Here is a 19807-nt window from a genome sequence, read left to right on the forward strand (position 1 = left end):
GCCTTATGGCTGCCATGCAGGAGATGTTCAAGAATTATTTCTTAAATAACTGTATCCTACCATTTTGCTATTTGCTCCTGACCAGTCTTCCTGTTCATTCAGCCCTCAAGGTGCTGGATCTGTACTTGCCTGTTCCAGACAGTTCAGCACAACTCCCAGGCTCTGTCTCTGTCTGATGCCCTCATTCATTAGAATCAAAGTGGTAGCTTTCATTCATTCACTCATTCATCAAGCATTTGGACCTTATATAGTAAGGAGGACAGCATAACATAGTGATTAAGAACTTGGAGCTATGACTGGGACATTGTGCTGTACACCAGAGATTAACACATTGTAATTGATTGTACTTCAATAAAATTTTTTTTAAAAAAGAATAAAAGCTCATTACCATAAAAAAAAACTTGGAGCTAGGCAAGACCTTAGAACTAGGCTGATTAGAACTAGGACCCATCCTTGTACCACAGACTATGTAACTACTCTGAGCTCAGTTTCCTCATCTGTAAAATGGGGGTAATGGCAACTCTTACCTAATAGTATTCTTATAAGGATTAAAATGATGATGTGGTATGTGCTTAACCTCACTTTGTTCTGTTATCTCAGATGATACTACTCTAGAAAAAGGGACCTAAAAAAAAAAACACATGACTCCAGGTCAGTGTTTGCAGGGAAAGCTGGTCTAAACCCACGCACAGCCCAAATCACAGGAAGGCAGGTTTATCTGCTGGAGAGTGGGCAGGCGGGCATGAACGAACAGATAAGAACCCTTTGTAATCACCCATAGGCATTTCTCTACGATCATTGTGCAAAGTTCCTAAAACCAGTTCTTCTGGGTCCATCAAATAGCTCTCTCCCCACCCTCACAGCTATATACACCATGAATCTGTTTGGAAAACAACTTTTATTTTCAAGGTTGGACCAAAAGTAAACATCTGCTGTAGCTAAATTCTCATAAAATCCAATTAGTGGAATCTGAATGAATTTTTAAAGCCATAGGTCTTATATAATGTTTCATTATAAAATAAACTCCCAAAGAAATCTTTATTCAAAAAACCTTTCTAAACCAGTACACACACACACACACACACACACACATGCACACACCCTTCACCCTATCTTTTTCTCCTTTTTTCCCCTGCTGTATTTTTCTTTACCATATTTACCACATCTGATATACTGTTTGTGGATTTATTTATTTATTGTCTGTCCCCGCCACTCAGAAGTGAGCCCCATGAAAGGCACGGAGTACCCCCAGTGCCTGGAGCAGTGTCTGACACACAGTGGGCATTAGGAAATATATGTTGAATGAATAAATTAATTGGTACATCATTGAAGATAGTCCAATGAGCCTGTAAATGACTTACAGGTTACAAAGCCTTCCCTCCTACAGGATGGTCCTCCAAGTGCAATTAGGAGATAATTACAGCTCTTGTCATGAAATGCCTTTCTCTTTCAGTCTGTCTGGGTGTTGCTCTCCAGGGCTATGATCCACCTTTACTTACTCTTGAGATGGTAATGGATGCCAGCAAGGCTGTGGCAGCTACTTAACTGGCCTCCCCCAACAGTGGGGCTCAGCCTCTCCAGCACCCAGAGCCAGCCAGCCCAAACCAGCTCTGATTTTCTCATAGTTTTGCCGCTCTGTTGAAAATATAGAGCTAAAAAGAACCCCAAACTGGGAATTCTGCTCTACAGTTACATCTGCCTCTGGTTTGGATTTTCAAACAGTCTGAGAAGCTCCTCCGGGTAGAAAACCTGCCTCAACTCTCCTCACCAACCACACGGGAGAAAAGGAAAGGTTGTGGGGACCAGCTCAACAAATCCCACTGACAAGATTATGTATGGCAAGGCCAGAAGCCAGGCTCACCGCTCAGAGAGATGAAAGTATTAAAAGCTTGACCATAAGGTCTTTTGTACACCAGAGGATGAAAAGTTCTCATAAGCAATACCATACTGTCCCAGCAAAGGAATTTCATTCCAAACCACAGTCTTTCTGTTTTCTCTAAGTAAAAAACAAAAAAGCAAAAAACTCTTGCCTCAGGAGTTAGTTAGAATACTTCATAACTCAAGCTTGTCCTTTTTCTCTTTTTCTTCTAATTCTATAACCCCCAGTACCATTCTCTGTGTGTGTGTGGGGGGGGTGAGTGTGTATAAATTGTGCTATCCTCTCACTTTCACAACCTGGCACCCTGGCCCTCAACCCAAAGACACTCTCACACACGGAAAACATATCTTGGAAGGTCTGGTCTCTGTGTAAGAGGATTTTAACATAAATCCATTTGTTTTCAATTAAAGAGCTGGGTGCCTTTAAGCAATGTGGTGAACCTCTCTGTGCCACATTTTTCCTCAACTCTAAGATGGCAATAAGCCTGTCTGACTCAGAGTTGTTAAAAAGATTAAAAGTGATTGTGTATGAAACAGTTTTAGCACAATTATTGGTCTCTGGTAAGCCCACAACTGATATTAGCTATTATGCTGTTCATCAGGAAATTTAAGTTATTTTTTCCTTAATTATATTAAATTTGCCCTTATGTCTACCACTTATTGAGGAAGTATTCCAGCCACCATTATAAAGATGAAGAAACTTGCCGAGAGTCACTCAACCCTAAACAGCAGGGTCAGAATCCAAACTAATCTCCTGATGGTCTCAGCTGACCACTTGCCCACACCACCTCTTTTGCAAGAACTTGGGTCAATTTCCTCCGAGGTATACGGTCAGGTCTTTGGTGATGTCATTCTTACTCACACTTCAGCAAAGCCGATGATTTATCTTCAGGTGATGGCTCTAACTTTGCTCTGCATTTGCATGAGGGCATATGTGATGGTGGTTTTGAATGCACAAGTATAACATATGGAGGGAAAAATAAGACTCCTGGAAATGCAAACTCTTAGATAATTATGGTCATTTCATCTCAGACATTGTAATTTGCATCTCTCCAGGTTCAATTTGGATCTTTTTTTGGATCTTTTATGTGTCTCTACGTACTCAAGCTCTCCTCTACCTTCCTGAACCTGCGGGATATGATTGTAATACCTGTTTCATTGTCCATGTCTGCTCATAATATCATCTACTAATAGCATATCTGTTTAATAATGATATATCTGGTTCTTCTTCACATTATTGAGGTAAAACCTTCTTTGTACTCTACCTAATGCGCATGAATTAGAAGGTCTTTCCACTCTGGATGGTGGAAATTAACTATTCCCAGCCCTGTGACTGTTTCAAGAACTGTTCTGTCTGCTCCTTTCAGATGGGTCACTTCCCTGCCTCGTGTAGTTTCCTCACTGACCAGTAATCACCTGAGGAGTCAGGAGGAACCCTCTGCAAACCTCAGGAGTGTTCTCTCTCTGTCTCCGTGTGTGTGTGTATAGCTCTAGGTTCCCACCTGCACCTCCTCAACTCTGGGAGACAAGTGACCAGCCCGAGTCCCCCATCCCTGCACCGCACCCTGCAAATGCTCTCTAGGCATTAAGCTGGGCACGGATAAGGCTCATCTCACTTATCACCCCTCTCCTGGGGATCGCTGTCTTGTGCTGCCAGTGTCCAATATCCGAAACCACTGTTGTATGTATTTTACCTACTTTTCTTGTTGTGTCAGGTAAGAGGGTAAATCTGGTCCCTGTTACATCATCTTAGTGTGAGCAGAACACATACATATATACACACACACACACACACACACAAACACTCTCAACTGAAAACTTGTAAAAATCTTTCATTCTTACATTTCTAGGCCCCTGAAGAAGATTCTTCTTTAGGAACTCAAGGGATCAGGGTCCTAGCCTCAAGCCGTCTAAGCCTCAAGTCTCATCTCTTCTCAAGGTCATTGTGAAGATCACGTGAGATGAGATCTATTCTCTGAACTTATCTTGTCCATTGCAGGGCATAAGTGACTTATTACTTAATAGTATAAAAGGCCTGCTTAAAATTTTTTCCTAAGGAGAGAGGAGATCCCAATGAGTGTTTTTTTTTTCAAAATTAGAAAGAAAAATTATTTCCCTTTAAGCCTAAAGATAACCAATTATTCCATCTACATTTTGGTTCCTATAGGTGATCAGGAAGTTTTCAGTATAATGGAAAAGTCAAAAGTACAGGGCTGGATATATAAATGCTGACTCTGACACATAGCTGCTGTGTGATCCTGAGCAGATGCCTAAACCTCTCTGAGGAAAACAGGGTGTCTGTGAGGATAATGCATTCGATGGGCTCAGAGTCGCCCTCGCCCCTCCCTCCCTCGCCCTCCCTAAGTCCTCACTAAGGGACAGCCACAATGCCTGTCTGCAAAGGGAACTCTCATTCTTCAGCTGCTGGGAAAATCCTTCCACTCTGACATTTCAGCTAAAAATACCATTTCATGTTCATCATGTGACTAAGAGGCTCCTCTGGCCCTTCTCTCACCCTAGTTCAGCCCAGATGACTGGTTGGATGACTGTAAAGTGAGGAAGAACAGAGTCTACACTGAACAGCCCCACTGGTTCCCAGAGCCTGGGGAGGAGGGACACTGCCTACGCGCCTGCGCTGTGCGTGCCCAGACCGCCCGGTCCAGTCCCTGTGGGTGTGGGCAGGGCGGATGCTCAGGCAAACTCAGGCAGCCTGGTGCTGTTTGCTTACAGGCCCTGGGGCTGCAGACTGGAGAGTGAGAACCCTATTTACACAGCCAGTCTCCATGGAAACAGGAAAGTCCACAGGAAAGACATTCCTTAAGCTGGTAGAAAAATCCTCTGCCCCCACCTTGCTCCAGGTGTGGAAGACATTCCCACACTGAGCGGTGAGCCCATCCACAGAGCCAAATCTTCAGTATAAAAGCCAAGGAGAAAATCTGGGGCCAAAATACACAAATTTTTGGGACAAACATGCAGCTTATTCCCAGATGGGTTTTTTTTTTCAATTGACATAGTAACATCAAGTGCAACACATCTCAGCAAGATGCATGGTGCCTCGAACTTTAGAAGGGCCCTCTTCTAACAGAACCCCTTGTATTTCCTTCATTCAGAATTAAACAGAAAAATTTCCAGGACCATATACACTGCCCATCAACTCTATCTCCAGAAATGCATGCCAAATGCCCAAAGTAAGTGCCAAGGTGAGACTTCGGGTGAGGATTTTTCCTATCCCCATCACTGCTGTCTTCCAAAGGCCCCAATGTGTTTTCAATAGGTATAAAATAAACATATGAAGTTCTTCCAGTATTGTTTTCCCTGCTTCCTAACTGGTTCCTACAACCAACCTCCACACAGAAAGCCCAAGCAAGACTTTTAAAATATAAGTCAGATCATACTCAGAACACTTTAATGGACTTCCATCTTACTAGGAATGAAATCCAAAGCTTGCACCATGCCTCAGAAAGCCACGCATGTGTGCCTTTAATGATCTCATCCCTTTCCCCCATGCCAGCCCTCTGGCCTCCGCAATCTTTCTCCAACACCCCAGATATACTCCTGCCTCAGGGCCTTTGCACTTGCTATTATCTCTGCCTGGAATGTTCTTTCCTCTCTAGAAAGCTGCAAGGCTCATTCTTTCACTTTATTTAGGTCTCTGCTCAATTGTCAGCTTATTAGTACCTCATATAAAACTTTCCCCCATCCTCAATAACTATCCTTTTACTCTGCATTATTTTCCTTCATGGGCTATGAGTTTCCTTCCTTAGGTTACAGCACTTCACAGTACCTGATCTAGTATATGTTTCTTCACATGTTTGTTTGTTTTCTGACTCTCTCTCGAGAATGTAACATTCAGGAAAGCAGTGATATTGTTTGAAATGCAGATGAGAGCTCCCAGGCCAGCCTGCCAGTCTCTACTGCCAGGTTAAAGTAGATGAGGCACAACCAGGCTGGTGATTGTGGCCATGAGTAAGAAGCACATAGCACAGACAATGGAAAGGACGGCAAAGTAAGATTTGGCCATAGATTGGATGGGATGTGAAAGGGAAAAGATCCAGGCAGACCTGAGGTTTTGAGCCCAGCGGTCTGGAGCTGTGCTCTCCAAAATGGTGGCCACCAACCACATGTGGCTACAGAGCACTTGAAATGCGGCTAATCTGGACAGAGATGTGCTGTTGGTGTGAAATACACACCAGACTTCAAACACTGAAAGAAAAAATCCATGTAAAATGTCCTAATGATTTTTCAAAATATTGATTACATATTGAAGTGATAATATATTGGATATACTAAATTAAATAAAATATATCATTAAAATTAGTTTCATCTGTTCCTTTTTGTTTTTTAACATGGCTACTAGAAAATTTTAAATTAAACATGCAGCTCACACTATATTCCTATTGGAGAGAGCGGGCCTGGAATATAAACAGTGGTACCAATTGCAGAGAGAGCAGAGAAGAGAAAGAACTATTATTCGTAACAGATAGGAGGCTACAGTGAGGTTCAACCACCCACTTCCCCAAAACTTTGAAATATGGGAAATAAAACTCTCCTCTGGGAGTTGGGGTGGGGATAGAAAATCATATAATTGCTTCAAAGCTAAGATGTGCAACATAACCTTAAAAGGCTAGTTTTTTTTTTTTTTTTTTTTGGTCCAAGAGAGTAGGGCCAGAATCTGCTGGAATGTATTTCTATTGCTTAAGGAGAAAGTGCATCAGTCCCAAGGGGCACTGGTCAGCAATGGAAGATGGAAGAAAGGATCTCATAAAAGGTGAACATGGGCAGTGCCTGTCAAAGCACTGTCCACAAGGTAGACGTCTGTCTAGGCTCTCTCTGTCTGACATCATTAAGCAGAAGACCCCAATGAGTAGGATGACCATCTAATTTACTGTTCAAACCAAGCTACTTTTCATAGTGAAAGGGACATCATAAATCATTGTGCTGGGACAACAAACCAGGGCTATCTGAAGCAAATCAGGGCATAGGGCCACCCTATCTCAACTCATCCATTCCAATTTAATGCTCTCATTGTAGCCTTCTGATTATACCAAATGTACTGGGGCTCAGACCTACATTTTTAAATACTATGACATTACTAAAAACTGGGATGCTTCTTACAATTGACATGGGCATTTAATATGAGACTTCTTCCCCTCCCCCCAGCCAAACCTGTTATTAATTTAATAGTACAGCTTATGATCAATGGTATCTTACAATCAAGGAGTAATTTGGCTTCCCATGTGATATGACATGAAAGAAAATTCGTTAGAGAGTAGAAATGCCCTCCCCCAACAGGCAATTTATTTCCATTGTAAAATAACAAGTATTTTGGTTGTTATCCTTGAAACTAATCAACTATACTTCAATTAAAAAATACACACACATTAAAGAAAAAGTATTTTGGTTTTAAAAACTGTTCTCTTGTGAGCTTAGTTAGTTTGAATCAATAACCTAAGACTGAGTTCCAAGCCTAAGGCCAAAGTCCAGATCAAGGACTGGGATGAATTTACTGAAGTCATTCTGTTCCATGAGAACCTCAGCTTTACCCAGGGGACAACCCTCAGCGCCACCACTGGGCACTACTGTGACCCTTTCCCACTTAAAACTGGTAGAGGCAGTAAGACAAAGAATCCGGTTTGAATCTGTTGGGTTTAAAAAAACAGTGAGACATGAAAATGGAAGTGGGGCTGGAAACAGAACCTGAATGAGACATAGTGGGTCACACATAATCAGTAGAAGAAATGATTTTGCTTGTGTCCAATAAAGCTACAGTTCTAATAATCATCAGTGACTATAAGTCATTAACAAAGAAATTGCAGGAGCATAAACAGGTTTCACTGTAAGTGCCAAATTGGATATACCATTGGTGGCTTAGTGTATACAGCCTCTTAGGAATACAGCAGTTATTGGAAAAAGGCACTGGGACTGATTAGCCACATCCGATATTGGCTCAAAAGGGGAGAGGGGGTGGGCACAGAATTACAGCACTATTATATTGGAAATATTATGTCATCAAAGATGTGTTCCTTCAACAAAATAAACAATAGTAAAATGAGAAAAACAGTTGAAATCAACTTACTTATTTTGTCCAATTGTCTCAAAATCTTTCACAACAATCCCAAGGGACGATGAGAAGTCCAGTGGTATACCCCTCAAGTCAAACTCCAAAATCTGTCCATAGAAAGATTATGAAAACAAAAAGGCTGTTAAAGGGATCAGGAAATATAACAAGATGCACTGATACTAAACACTGGCTCATCTTCACCAGTGACAACCTTTTGAATTACTCAATTTTAGAGTTAGACAAAAGCGATCAAATACTGAACTTGGAGGCTGCTAAGGCTCATGGGAAAGCAAACCAGACTTAGCCTCCAAGGACCTGGTGGTTACTCCTAGCTTCCCGTTTTCTAGGCTCTGCGGCTTTAGGCAAGTCACCAAACCAGTCTTATAGTTAGAAAACTAGCCTTAACGCCTGCCATAACTGTAGCACAAATAGAATAAAATGTGTATGTGAAAATGCTTTCTTCGATGGTTATTTTTAAATTGCTTGCTTTTCTTAATCATATTACTATCAAACAGATGAATAATCTAAAAAAACACTTTCTGAAATGCATCAGTCTCTTATTTAAGTCCCACCATGGTCAGTGCTACAGTCAGGTGAGTTTCTCATCTTAAGGCAGTAAATTGTTTTCTAAAGGTAAATGCTAAAAAAAAAAAAAAAAAAAAAAAAAAAATCAACTTAGCACCAGTGATTCCTGTGATTGATTATGCAATAAATGAGTTTAATAAATCACTGAGGATGATTTGATCCTCCTTGCAATGGGTTTGTAATGGATGGAGAAAGTGTCTCACAGCTCCTATGACAACACGTCCATTAATCCCAGTGGGTTTGGGATTGGCATTTTGTTTAGGTCTGGTTTCAGTTATAAAATTGCAACTGGGAAGTTTACTTGATAAATACATTATGAGAAAAAAAATGTGTTGGAAACAAAATGGGGTGAGATGGATGATGCCCTGTAGAAGACATAACTGCTCACGTGACCACACACCTTTTTGCCATTGACCACAAGGACTGGGCTCAAATTTAAAGAGGCATGTTATCACTAAATGCACACATGTATGTATTTTTTTATTTCTTTTAGTCTTGGGACTCTGTGTGTGGTGCTAAGAATCCACAGGTTCCACAGGGACCAGACAAGCTTCTGGCTCTTGCGGAGCTGGCAGACCACCTGGCTGTGTTCTGGGTTCCAGTGAAACTGCATAGAAGTGGAATGCCCTCTCAGCCTGCCTGAGAGCAGCAAGGCTTTTCAGAGAAGCACTAAGAAGCTTTTAGTCTTGGCCTCAACAATGAGAAAGTGTGGTCTTTATCTTCTAGAGATACTGAAACTAGTTGGGAGAGGAAGGGATTTGCAGTTGGTGGAGGGGAAGTCTTCACAGCCTGCTGACTTGGCAAAACAGCAAAGACACTGAACATTGTACTTACCCAGGGAGGTCTGACCTGGCTTTTGGAAAAACAATGGGGTGGATGATCAACTTTTCAAAAATTAGTCAGCAGAGGAAAATTCTACTCAGTGGAAAGAATTAAAATTTTCACATTTCTATAAATATATTAAACACTGAACCATTTATAAAACAGACATAAAGTCAACAGTAGAGGGGTAAATAACTTGTTTTATATCCATTCAATACAATAATACATAGTCATTAAAAATATTTTTGAGTGGAATGATAAGGGTATATGCTCAGGATATAAAAGTAAGAAAAAAATTGGATACGAAACTGTATTTGCTATATGATACTAATTTACTAATTTTAAAACATCATATTAAACATACCCACTCAACAAACATTTATTTATATGAGATGTTAACAGTAGTTGTTTCTGCATAGTAGGACCACAAGTCATTTTTTTAAGCCGATCTGAAGTTTTCAAATTTTCTACATTAAAAATACATTACTTTTATCAACATAAAAAACAATAAATGCCATTACTCTTCCAGACCCACAAAGTATCGTGTCATACACTCTTGATTAGTCACAGGCAGATACGGTTTTAATTATGGAGCTTTCCCTCTGGGACTCCGGAGATCATCTAATCCCACCCCTTGCCCTACAGAAGTGCCCCAGTTTGCATGCAGCATAACCGGACAAGGTCACACAGCAAGCTCACGACTGCACCAGGCTAGAACCCCACCATTCTCACGCCGTCCAGGCTCCATTTGCCACACCACTACGGTACAAGGGATGTCACTGTGTTACGTCTCTTTGAACTGCTGTGACCACAAAAGGAGCTGGAAGGGGTGGGAGCGGGGCGCGGAATGCAGAGACTTCCCTTCCAAATGGAAGAGTTAACCTCTGACCAAAGATGGAACAGTCAAAGGTGGCTTATTCATTGAAACAAAATTGAAAAACAATGAAGTCACCTCATTCCAGACGGGGTTGAGTTCGTTATCGACTTTCTTTGTTTTCTTCTTCTCATCTGCAAATAAAAAACAAGAGATACCAGTCATTTACAAACATTCAGAGCATGTATCATTCATTTGTTCATTTGAAGACCATTTCCCTGAGGGCCAATGACGTGCCTGCATTTTCCCTTCATCTGCCTAGGCTGGGGGTACCTGAATCAGTTTTCCAACCTGAACAGCCTGAAACGGTTTTCCCATCTCCAGATCTACATGAAGTTGAGGGGTGAGGGACTCAAAACCACAGAAATGCTGGGACCTGCTGCCTCTCCCTCACCAACTCCTATGGACCAATGGCCCAAGGATTCCCAGCATCTGCACATCTCCCCAGCCTGCTGCAGAAAGAAGCCAACGAAGGCAACTTCTGATCCTTAGGTATCCCATTTTATTGATGAGGATACTGAGACTCCAAGGAGTTAAGAAATACATCTGACCTTAAACACAGCAATGGTGCCTGATATAAACTCGGAATTTCAGCTCTGAAGCCAATGCTGCCTTTACACATGATGAGACCCCTAACCAGCTTAAAGATTAAGCTAGATGCCCTCCCACAGGCCCAGGACAAGATCATTAGTAGGTGAACACTTTCTAGGACCAGGAGAGACCTGGGTATTTCCTTTACTCCTGGGTCATTTTTTCTGAAGATACAAGGTCTTCTTTCTTTGGGCCTGAGACTGAACAGCACACCCACCCGGATGAGTAAATGTTTATCCAGCTAGTGCTTAAAGTTTCCCTGGAGCAAAGTCCGAGGAGCAGGGGCTTCTATTGAGTCCCAAGTCCCCAGATACTTAACAAAACAAAAGCTAATGTTTGAGTACAAAATGCTTTATAAGTCTTAGCTCATCTATTTTCGGGGGGGGGGGGGCGGGGGGAACAACCTGTTTTGTTTTGTCTCCTTTACTATCACACCGAACGCTCAACAGCACTGTGACACCAACATATCCACCTTGGGCAGGGAATGTTCCCCCACCAGGCAACTTTCCACAACACCTGCTGGGTGTTCTACAACTTAACTCAATTCTGACACTACCTACCTGGAGTTAGCATCTGATCCCACAGTTGAAGGGTGCAGTCCCACAAGACTCCCCCCAACCCCCACTTCAGACACCAGTAGCAAGTCCAGGTTGTCACCTGTGCTTCTGACCAATTGGCTATAGATCTGAAGTTCCCATGACCCACTCCTTGCATTCAATGAGTTTGCTAGAACAGCTCACAGAATTCAGGAAAACAGTTACTTCCATTCACCAATTTATTAAAGATATGATAAAGGATGCAGATGAATAGCCAGATGAAGAGATACACAGGGTGGGATCTGGGAGGGTCTTGAGCCCAGGAGCTTCCATCTCCATGGAGCTGGGGTGTGTCACCCTCCTGGTACAGGAATGTGTTCACCCACCTGGAAGGCCTCCAACCCCATACTTGGGGGATTTTTATGGAGACTTCATCATGTGGGCATGATCAATTATTAACTCCATTTCCAGTCCCTCTCCTCACTCTAGAGAATTAGGGGGTGGGGATGAAAACATCAAGCTTTCAATCATGGTTTGGTCTTTCTGGTGACCAACCCCCGGCCAGGAGCCCACCCAGAGCCACTTCATTAGAACAAAAGATGCTCTTAGTGCTCTTATCCCACAGGAATCAGAAGGATTTTAGGAGCCCGGTGACAGGGACAGGGCAAGGCAAATAGAACAAGAGATGCTGCTGGTACTCTTATCACCTAGGAAATGACAAGGGTCTCAGGATCTCTGTGCCAGGAAAAAGGACTGGGGCTGGGCTGGGGGACAGATCAATATGTATATTTTTTCCATTATCTCATACCATCTAATCTCCTTAAAAACCCTAGGGAGTATGTATAATTATTTCCATCCCCTTTCCAAAGCTAAGGAAACTGAAAAGTCAAGTGACATATTCAGAGTCACTCAGTTAGTAAGTGGGGCAGGGCTAGGCTTTGAGCCCAGGCAGTCTGAAGTTAGTGGCCATGCTTTGAACTACTCCTCAGCTCCCTCTCTTCTGCTGTGGAATGTAGGAGGTCGTGGGTTTTGTCCAGCGGAATGTCACATTGCTGAGCTTCCCTGCACATGGCCAGCTGCGGGACCAGCCACCTCATTCTTCCAAGACCTCAGCCTAGCAAAGCTGTGAGTCATCACCCTCACTCTGCTAAGCATTAACTTTTCCACTTGAGCCGCCTCCCAGAGCCAAACTGGCTTCCCTTTTTAAACTCCACCACAACCCTACTCATCGGCTCATGCCTGGACCTATCCTGGTGAGTTATGACGCTGGTCTTTGCAGCCTACAGAGCTTCTCCCTGGATCTGATTCTGATGTCACCTAGAAGCAGTCCAGATTTCCCCTCCCACACTTCCATGTTGACCCCACTCACTCACCCCCTCATCTGACAGAAGCCGCCCAATTTTCCTTCCTGGTAACACTACTAGAAAGTGTGGGAGAAAAAGAGGAGCCCTGTGAAGGATGTTGAAATGGCTGGAACTGGACAAAATTGCTTCTATCCACAACTGCAGCTGGTCCCTCTAAATAACCACCTACAGGTGCCAGGCTGTGCATTCTGCGGCAGAGTCTCTAAATCCTCATGACAACCCTGTAAGGTAAACATTCTCACCCCCATTTTACAAACAAGGAATTGAGAGAAGCTGGTTAATTTGTCTAAGGTCACCAAGCTAATAAGGAATCTCACCTATATCTCCCTGGCTCCAAAACCTGACTGTGTTTGCTACCACACCAGTGCCTCGTTGGAAGCCACAAGAAATGCTGAATAAAGAAGCTGCATAAATATAGTATGTGTGATGGGCTTGGTATCTCGAGCAATGGTCATAGGAAAAGCCCAAGGTCAGGTTTCAGGGTATCCTGAAAGTGTCTAAGACTATATACGCTCCAAGACACAAAATATTTCATCTGGCGGTTCTTCTAGGGAGAGAGTTTATTGCTCTCATTGGATTCTCAACTGAGTTAGTGACCTTGACAAGGTTAGAAATTCCTGCCTTTGATAAGCATGAAAGGGTCCCATTAATCTCCCTGCAGCTCACCGCCACCCTTGCTGCCATCACCAGGGCTTGGGGTGGGGGAGGTGGGAGAAGGGGGTGGAGAACTGAGTCAGGAAGGAGTGAATCTGGACCCTGAGACCACGGCAGGACTTCAAGAGAGAAGATGGACAATTGCACGAGGTCCCAGCAAATAGATAAAGCAAGAAGAAGGAAGCAAATAATTTCTAGAAATTGGGCACAAGGCATGGGCTAGGACTGGGAGTACTGCAGGACGGTAGTGGAGCAAAATTCCAGTCTCCTCCAAGTCCCTAAGATTCCAGGCAGGGAGCTAAGGCAGAAACAAGGGCTCCAGGAAGGCTGTGGAAAGAGCCAGCACTTGCTCACTTGAATTGAGTCCCAAGCCTGGTTACTGACCTGGGAATCAGAGAATGAGAAGATACGCTGTCAGGCTCTCTCGAGGCTGAGCTGGTACTACTGAGCCTCCCTCCCCCAGTAGGGACAGGATTGTTCTGGAGTCAGCAGTTGAAAAGTGTGTAAAGGGGCCCTTGTTCATTCAGTCATTCTCAAACATATATTAAGCACCTCCTATGCGCTAGCAACTGGGGGAAAAAAAGAGTGTAAGATAGTTTCTGGTCTTAAAACGTTCCATCAGTGTAGTTTATGGGCTATCGAATAGAGGACCAAACAAATCTTTCTGCATTTTTTCACCAAGTACAAGAAGCCTCCCCTTCCATGCTCTTTCCTGCTTTATTTTTATCTTGGAGTCCCCTCCCACAGGAGGGGGAATAATGGGAATGATGACTGACCAGATCATGCCAAGGGATCCCTTTGTAGATCAGCCCATGGAAATGATCCACCAAGTGAGTTCTTCCACAACATCAGTCAACTTCCTGATTCCTCCATCCAACAAATGTTTTTGAAATATCAGTTGCCAAGCATTGAACTGGTCACTGTTCAACGGGAGATACAAAGATACCCAAGACAGGGTTCCTGCCATCATTGGTCCTGCAAGGAGGCAGATGTGGCCACGATGACTGATGTAAAAAGAAGGCTTCAGAGGGGTAACAGATGAAAATGCAAATTCAGAGGAAGGGGAGGTGACTTTAGGCTGGCGAACTACAGGCCTCGCAGAGAAAAGCAGAGACCCAGCTGTGGATGGAAGGAATGGAAAATGTGGAACTGAGAAGAAAAGGTCACTCTAGATGGGGGCAACAGTGTGGGGGTGGTCAGCCACAGAGGAAGAGAGAACAGGTCATGTCTGGGGATACTGCACAGTCCAGTGAGCTGGAACCACAGGATCAAGGCAACAAGGATGTGTGGGAAGGTCATGGTCACATCGTGAAGCCCAGGCAAAGCTTCATGTAGCTGATACAAGCTACTTAAGAAGGAAGGTGTTAGAAACTGGACATTATAACTTTAGGAATTCATTATCCGCCGAGAAAACCAAGTTGCTCAATGATTCTCCTAAGCCATGTTCCTGAACACATGGTTCAGCTGTGTGTTGACAACAAAGCAGAGGGGATGAGTCCCAGCAGATGCCGGGCGTTGACCACAGACCTGGTGGGACTATTCAAGTGGAACTTCCTGCCCAGCCTGGGACTTGCGCAGAATGCTGATGCTAATGGCGCTACCCTCTAGGGGGCGCTCACTTCAGGCATGCGCTAAATCTTCTGCATACGTCATTTCGTTTAATTCTTCCAGCAAGCCTACGACGTAGGCACTGTTAATATCCTCAATTTGTAGATAAGCAAACCAAGCCCAGAATGGTTAGAGAACTTGCCCAAGATCACAGAGCTAGGAAGAAACCTTCTAATTCAGGACTAGTCCAGACTCTACCCTCCTCTGTCCCTAGCTAATAAGTAAAGATTAAGAAGTTGGCATTAGTTCCTACCTCTGGAGAAACCCAGCTCAATCCCTTCCAAGAAGGAGGCTCTGATTTTTATCAAAATGTGTACATGTTACATTTTATTGAAACCCTGTTCTCACACATAAACATGTCAGCCAAAAAAATGTACATAAATTCGTGTCTTATCAGCAGCTACAGAGTTGCACTTTCAGATTATTCAATTATTCAATTCCGCCTCTTTTAAAAAAAAAAAAAACAGGTTTCAGTTGCAGGTGCTAAACATCAGATTAAATTACAGGAAACTCCTTCCCCTCTCCACAACCCCTTCCTCCCCCGAGCCCCACCTCTAATGTTATGAAGATGAGTGTTAAATACTTTCAACCCAGAGTATAAAACTGATTCAAATGCAGAATACACTCTGGGCCACGACTCAAGGCATTCTTTGGGATATTTCCTGTTTTTTGATTACCTACACCTGCTTCCCTCTCAGTTCTGTGAAGGTCACCTCTGCAGTAATTAACCTGCATGCCAACCTCCCAGTAAGGTTTCCTGAGAACTGAACAAGCACTCCTTGCCAACCCACCGCGCCCTCTTGTCATGGGACAATTTCCTTTGCTTTTCACCTACCAAACAGCATGCTAAATTCTTACTGAACAGGCAAGAGGGACACCATGACTTCTAAGACTGGATTGGTACATCTGTGCTGAGAGGACCAAGGTGATGGTTAATTCTGTGTCAACTTGTCTAGGCTATGGTGCCAGTTGTTTGGGCCAACACTAGTCTAGATGTTGCTGTGAGGGTATTTTATAGATGTGATTACCATTTACAATCGACTGTCTTGAAGTAAAACAGATTACTCCCCGTAAAGTGTGTGGGCCTCATCCAAGCAGTTGAAGGCCTTAAGAGGAAAAAACTGAGGTTTCCTGGAGAAGAAGGAATTCTACTCAAGACTGTACCAGAAATCCTGCCCACATCTCCAGCCTGCTGGTCTGCCCTATAGATTTCAGACTTGCCACCCTCTACAACTGCATGAGCCCTCTTCCCATCTCTGTCTCTGTCTCTCCATGTATATATACATATATCCTATTGGTTCTAGAGAAACTGAACCAACCACTAATACCAGGTGCTCTGGAAGTAGTAACATCTAGTATGGTAACACACTTTAAATATTTCCAAAGGCACACCACCTCACTGATCTTAACAATCCTGCAAGGAGAAGATAGGTGTTGGTCCAGCTCTTCCGAATGGACTTTCAAATCAGTGAACTCTCTGTTTCTCTGAGCTATTATCATCAGGGGGACATAAAGCTCAGCCACCGAGCTCAGAGTCCTTGTGGAGACTGGTGAATTTAGACTAGATGATCTCTTAGTTTTCTTCCAGGTCCAGTAGAACATGTGCCTTATGAAGTCCCCCTAAGACCTGACTGGTTAGATTGCTGTGTCTTACTTAAATGGCCCCAGGTGAAGTACAGGTGCTATATTTACAAAGTTTCAGCTCTTTGTTAAACAAAGTGGATCATCCATGCATCTAAACTCAACCTCCTGTTCAGAAATTTTTCTGCATCTTCTCTGGGTGCTGAGTTATGCCGCCTTTGTTTTGAGAAACATTCACAGACATACAAAGTCATCCACTATCCAGCCTAAAATGTCACAGATCTCTCTGAAGCCCTTCCGCACGTGGCTAACAGTTATTAAGCACTCTCAACTAGTCACTGGTCCCAGTGCTTCCCATGGACTGTCTCATTTAATCTTCACCACAACCCTAAGAGGTCAATTCTATTATTTTCATCTCCAGCGGCAGAAGAAGAAACCAAGACACAGAGGGGGTAAGTAACTTACCAGAGGTCATATAGCTAGTGAGTGGTGGAGCAGAGACACAGAGCAATTTCCAAAATTGGAAGATTAAGACCAGTGACTCCTTCAAGACTGGGACTGTATTTTATTACTACTGCTACTTCCCCCCGAAGTGATTAATCCATGATTTGAGTGAACAGGACTTCATAAGCTCATATAAGCATTGTTACTAAAGTTGCTTGAATAATTAGGTAAGAGAATGAATACAAAGTGCTCAGCACAGGGCCTAGTATACAGTAAACCCTAAACCAACAGAAGAGATCATATTATCTCTTCTTACAGCACCTGAGCAGCACCCCTGGTGGACCCCAGGGGGTTTCCCAAGCTGTGAACAGGACCCCAGTGACTAAAGGAAGTGCCCAGTGGTGCTGGGCACAGCCCTGGTGGAGCAGGTCTCTCACTCACATGGCTCCATTCCAGAACTCCAAGACCTGCCCGAGGCAGCTGGCATGTGGGTAGTGCCTGCTCCTCCCTGGCAGTCAGCCTGGCAGCTACCGGCACCTGAAAGAACTTCCACAGGAACAGGGAGGCAGAGAAGGCTCCGGGAAAGGCCAACAGGAGACTCCTCCGCCCTCAGGTCTTGCAGGGACCCGGGGGAGCACGAGGACATATGGCCCATCCAGGTCGACCTGGCTGAAGGAGTTATCTCTGACTTTTTGCTTCCCAACCCTGGCTGCCCTCTTGCTCCAGGAGATGTTGTCAAACGAGTTCCAGGGGAAAGGTGTTTTGGCCAAATGGCAACCGTGACACAAAGCAAGGCTGTTTTGTCCATTTCTGAAACACTCACTGATATCGCTGATAAAAGGAAGGCCCAGACAAAAAGGCAGGCTGAGTTACTGCTCTGCTTTCGGCACCCGCCTGTGCCCCAGTGGCCTCAGGAGCTGCCCTTTCAGACACACACACTCTTGAATCAAAACCAAACCCTAAAAAAAAAAAAAAAAACCAAACCCTCAAGGGAGCTGTGGTGAAGCCCAGTCGATCTAAACGGCCCACACAGAATCTACTTCCTAAATGCTGACCCTGGGGTGTGGTCATATTCCAGCTCTGCCAACTACCCAGGTTACAGGTAGAGGCAGCCCCAGTGGGCCAGGCACCTGGATCGGCTGCCCTGGTGGAGAACTGAACCACGTGCCTCTTTATTTTCTTCATTTATTTGTGTGTGAGCATCCACCCTGTGCCGGGTACTTTAAACACATTCATATCTAATCCTTACAAGGGAGGTACCAGAGTTCCCGTTCTGCAGATGAGGAAGCTGAGGTTCAGGGATGTTAACTGACTTGCCAAGATCGCAGAGCTAGTAAGTGGCGGAGCTGTGCTTCAGCCCCAAGCCCACCTCCTTTCCAAACCTGTGCCCCTCACCACCGCCTCCAGCTGAGGGTGCCGGGCGACCTGCCACATCTCACACTCACCGGCGGGGGACCTTGGGCACTTATTCCCACTTACTATACCGAGATTCCTTCATTAATAAATATGGGGACCTAATACCCAGGAATAACAGCTACCAAATTTGGGATCATAATATGCCAGGCACTCTTCTAAGGACTTTGTACGTTACCTGTTGCTATTACTAACCTTATTTAAGCACAATAGCACAATAAAATTAAGTAGTTTGTCCAGGCTCACCTGCTAGGAAGAAACAAAGCCAGAATCTCAATGCAGGTCTTCTGGCTCCTGAGACTCTTAACCTCTCATGCCTCCAGCTGGTATGTTTCTGAAACGTAATATGCTAGAAGCTGAATTAATGTTACTGAATGTGTGCCCAACGCACAGTGAGGCCAAACAAACCGAAACATCGGAGTTTGGGGCAGAAAGAGGTTTACTGCAGGGATGAGCAAGCAGAACGTGTGGCTCATGTCCAGAACCCCTGAACTCCCTTAAGGGTTTCAGCTGGGTTTTGTTTTTTGTTTAAGGCCAGCTGAGGGAGGGGCAGCCCAGGGTTTGTGATCAGCTGTGCATGATTCTCTGATTGGTTGACGGTGATCAATCAGGCGCCAGTAGGTCTAGGGGCTACGTGCTCATGACCATCAAGTAGTTAATTTCTTCCATGTGGTGGTGGTTTTTTAGCATCTGAAAAACTCATGAAAGACTCATGAGGTACCATTATCTGGGTACCTCAGAGAGGAGCTACAGCAGAGGATTACAGGGAGGGGTCTGCCCCAGGAAGGCCCCCAAGGGTCCTGCTCGGTTACATTAAGGCTGGTGCTTGGCAGATTCACTTGGGACCCAGACTGAGGAGATAAGCGGTTCCTAGAGTTTCAAAAGAGTCCCTTAAGGCTTCGATGTCCTGGAAAAAGGGGGTGAAAAAGCCAACCTCGCAGGGCTGCGATGAGGATCAAAGGAGAGGGTGTTTAAGTGCTGGGACATAGGGGACACCCCTGTGCGTGGGATTAGAATTAGAATCAGAAACAGCCTCCATCCGACAACGTGCAGAGGGTCTAGTTCCTTTGCCCTCCTGACTCCAAGAACTAGTCTCAAGAGAAAACAGTCCCAGAAAAGAACTCTGGAAATAGGTACGAAGCACAGTAGAAATCTTGATAACTCCATCCTACCCCTCCTAGGCAACAATGTTAGCTGAATTACTCTCAGCTGCAGATCCTGGTGTCCTAACATTAACAATCTTTTTAAATGGGATTTTTGCCATTGCCAGCAGTTTTGAACCCCTGTGCTCAGCCCTCCTTCCTATGCTGAGAATGGCTTTGGCCTCTGGGCTCTGGAGCAAGCTAGGAGGGGCCGTGGCTACAGGTACGAGGGACAGCTAGGAGTGTCTGTGGAC

At 44.2% G+C, this 19807-nt stretch overlaps 1 protein-coding gene across 4 annotated transcripts in view; it reads right to left on the reverse strand.

Moving 5' to 3' along the window:
• Positions 1 to 19807, reverse strand: part of MYOF (myoferlin) — a 148149-nt gene that overhangs the window by 116767 nt on the left and 11575 nt on the right. For all 4 annotated transcript variants that reach the window (XM_031461393.2, XM_031461392.2, XM_010974292.3 and 1 more), the window contains exons 2-3: positions 10299 to 10354; positions 7955 to 8046 (exon numbers count right to left, since the gene is read on the reverse strand). In XM_031461393.2, coding sequence (XP_031317253.2) covers positions 7955 to 8046; positions 10299 to 10354 — 148 coding nt within the window. The remainder of the gene's footprint in view (positions 1 to 7954; positions 8047 to 10298; positions 10355 to 19807) is intronic.

The sequence above is a fragment of the Camelus dromedarius genome, chromosome 8 (assembly GCF_036321535.1).
Source record: "Camelus dromedarius isolate mCamDro1 chromosome 8, mCamDro1.pat, whole genome shotgun sequence".
Taxonomy (NCBI): domain Eukaryota; kingdom Metazoa; phylum Chordata; class Mammalia; order Artiodactyla; family Camelidae; genus Camelus; species Camelus dromedarius.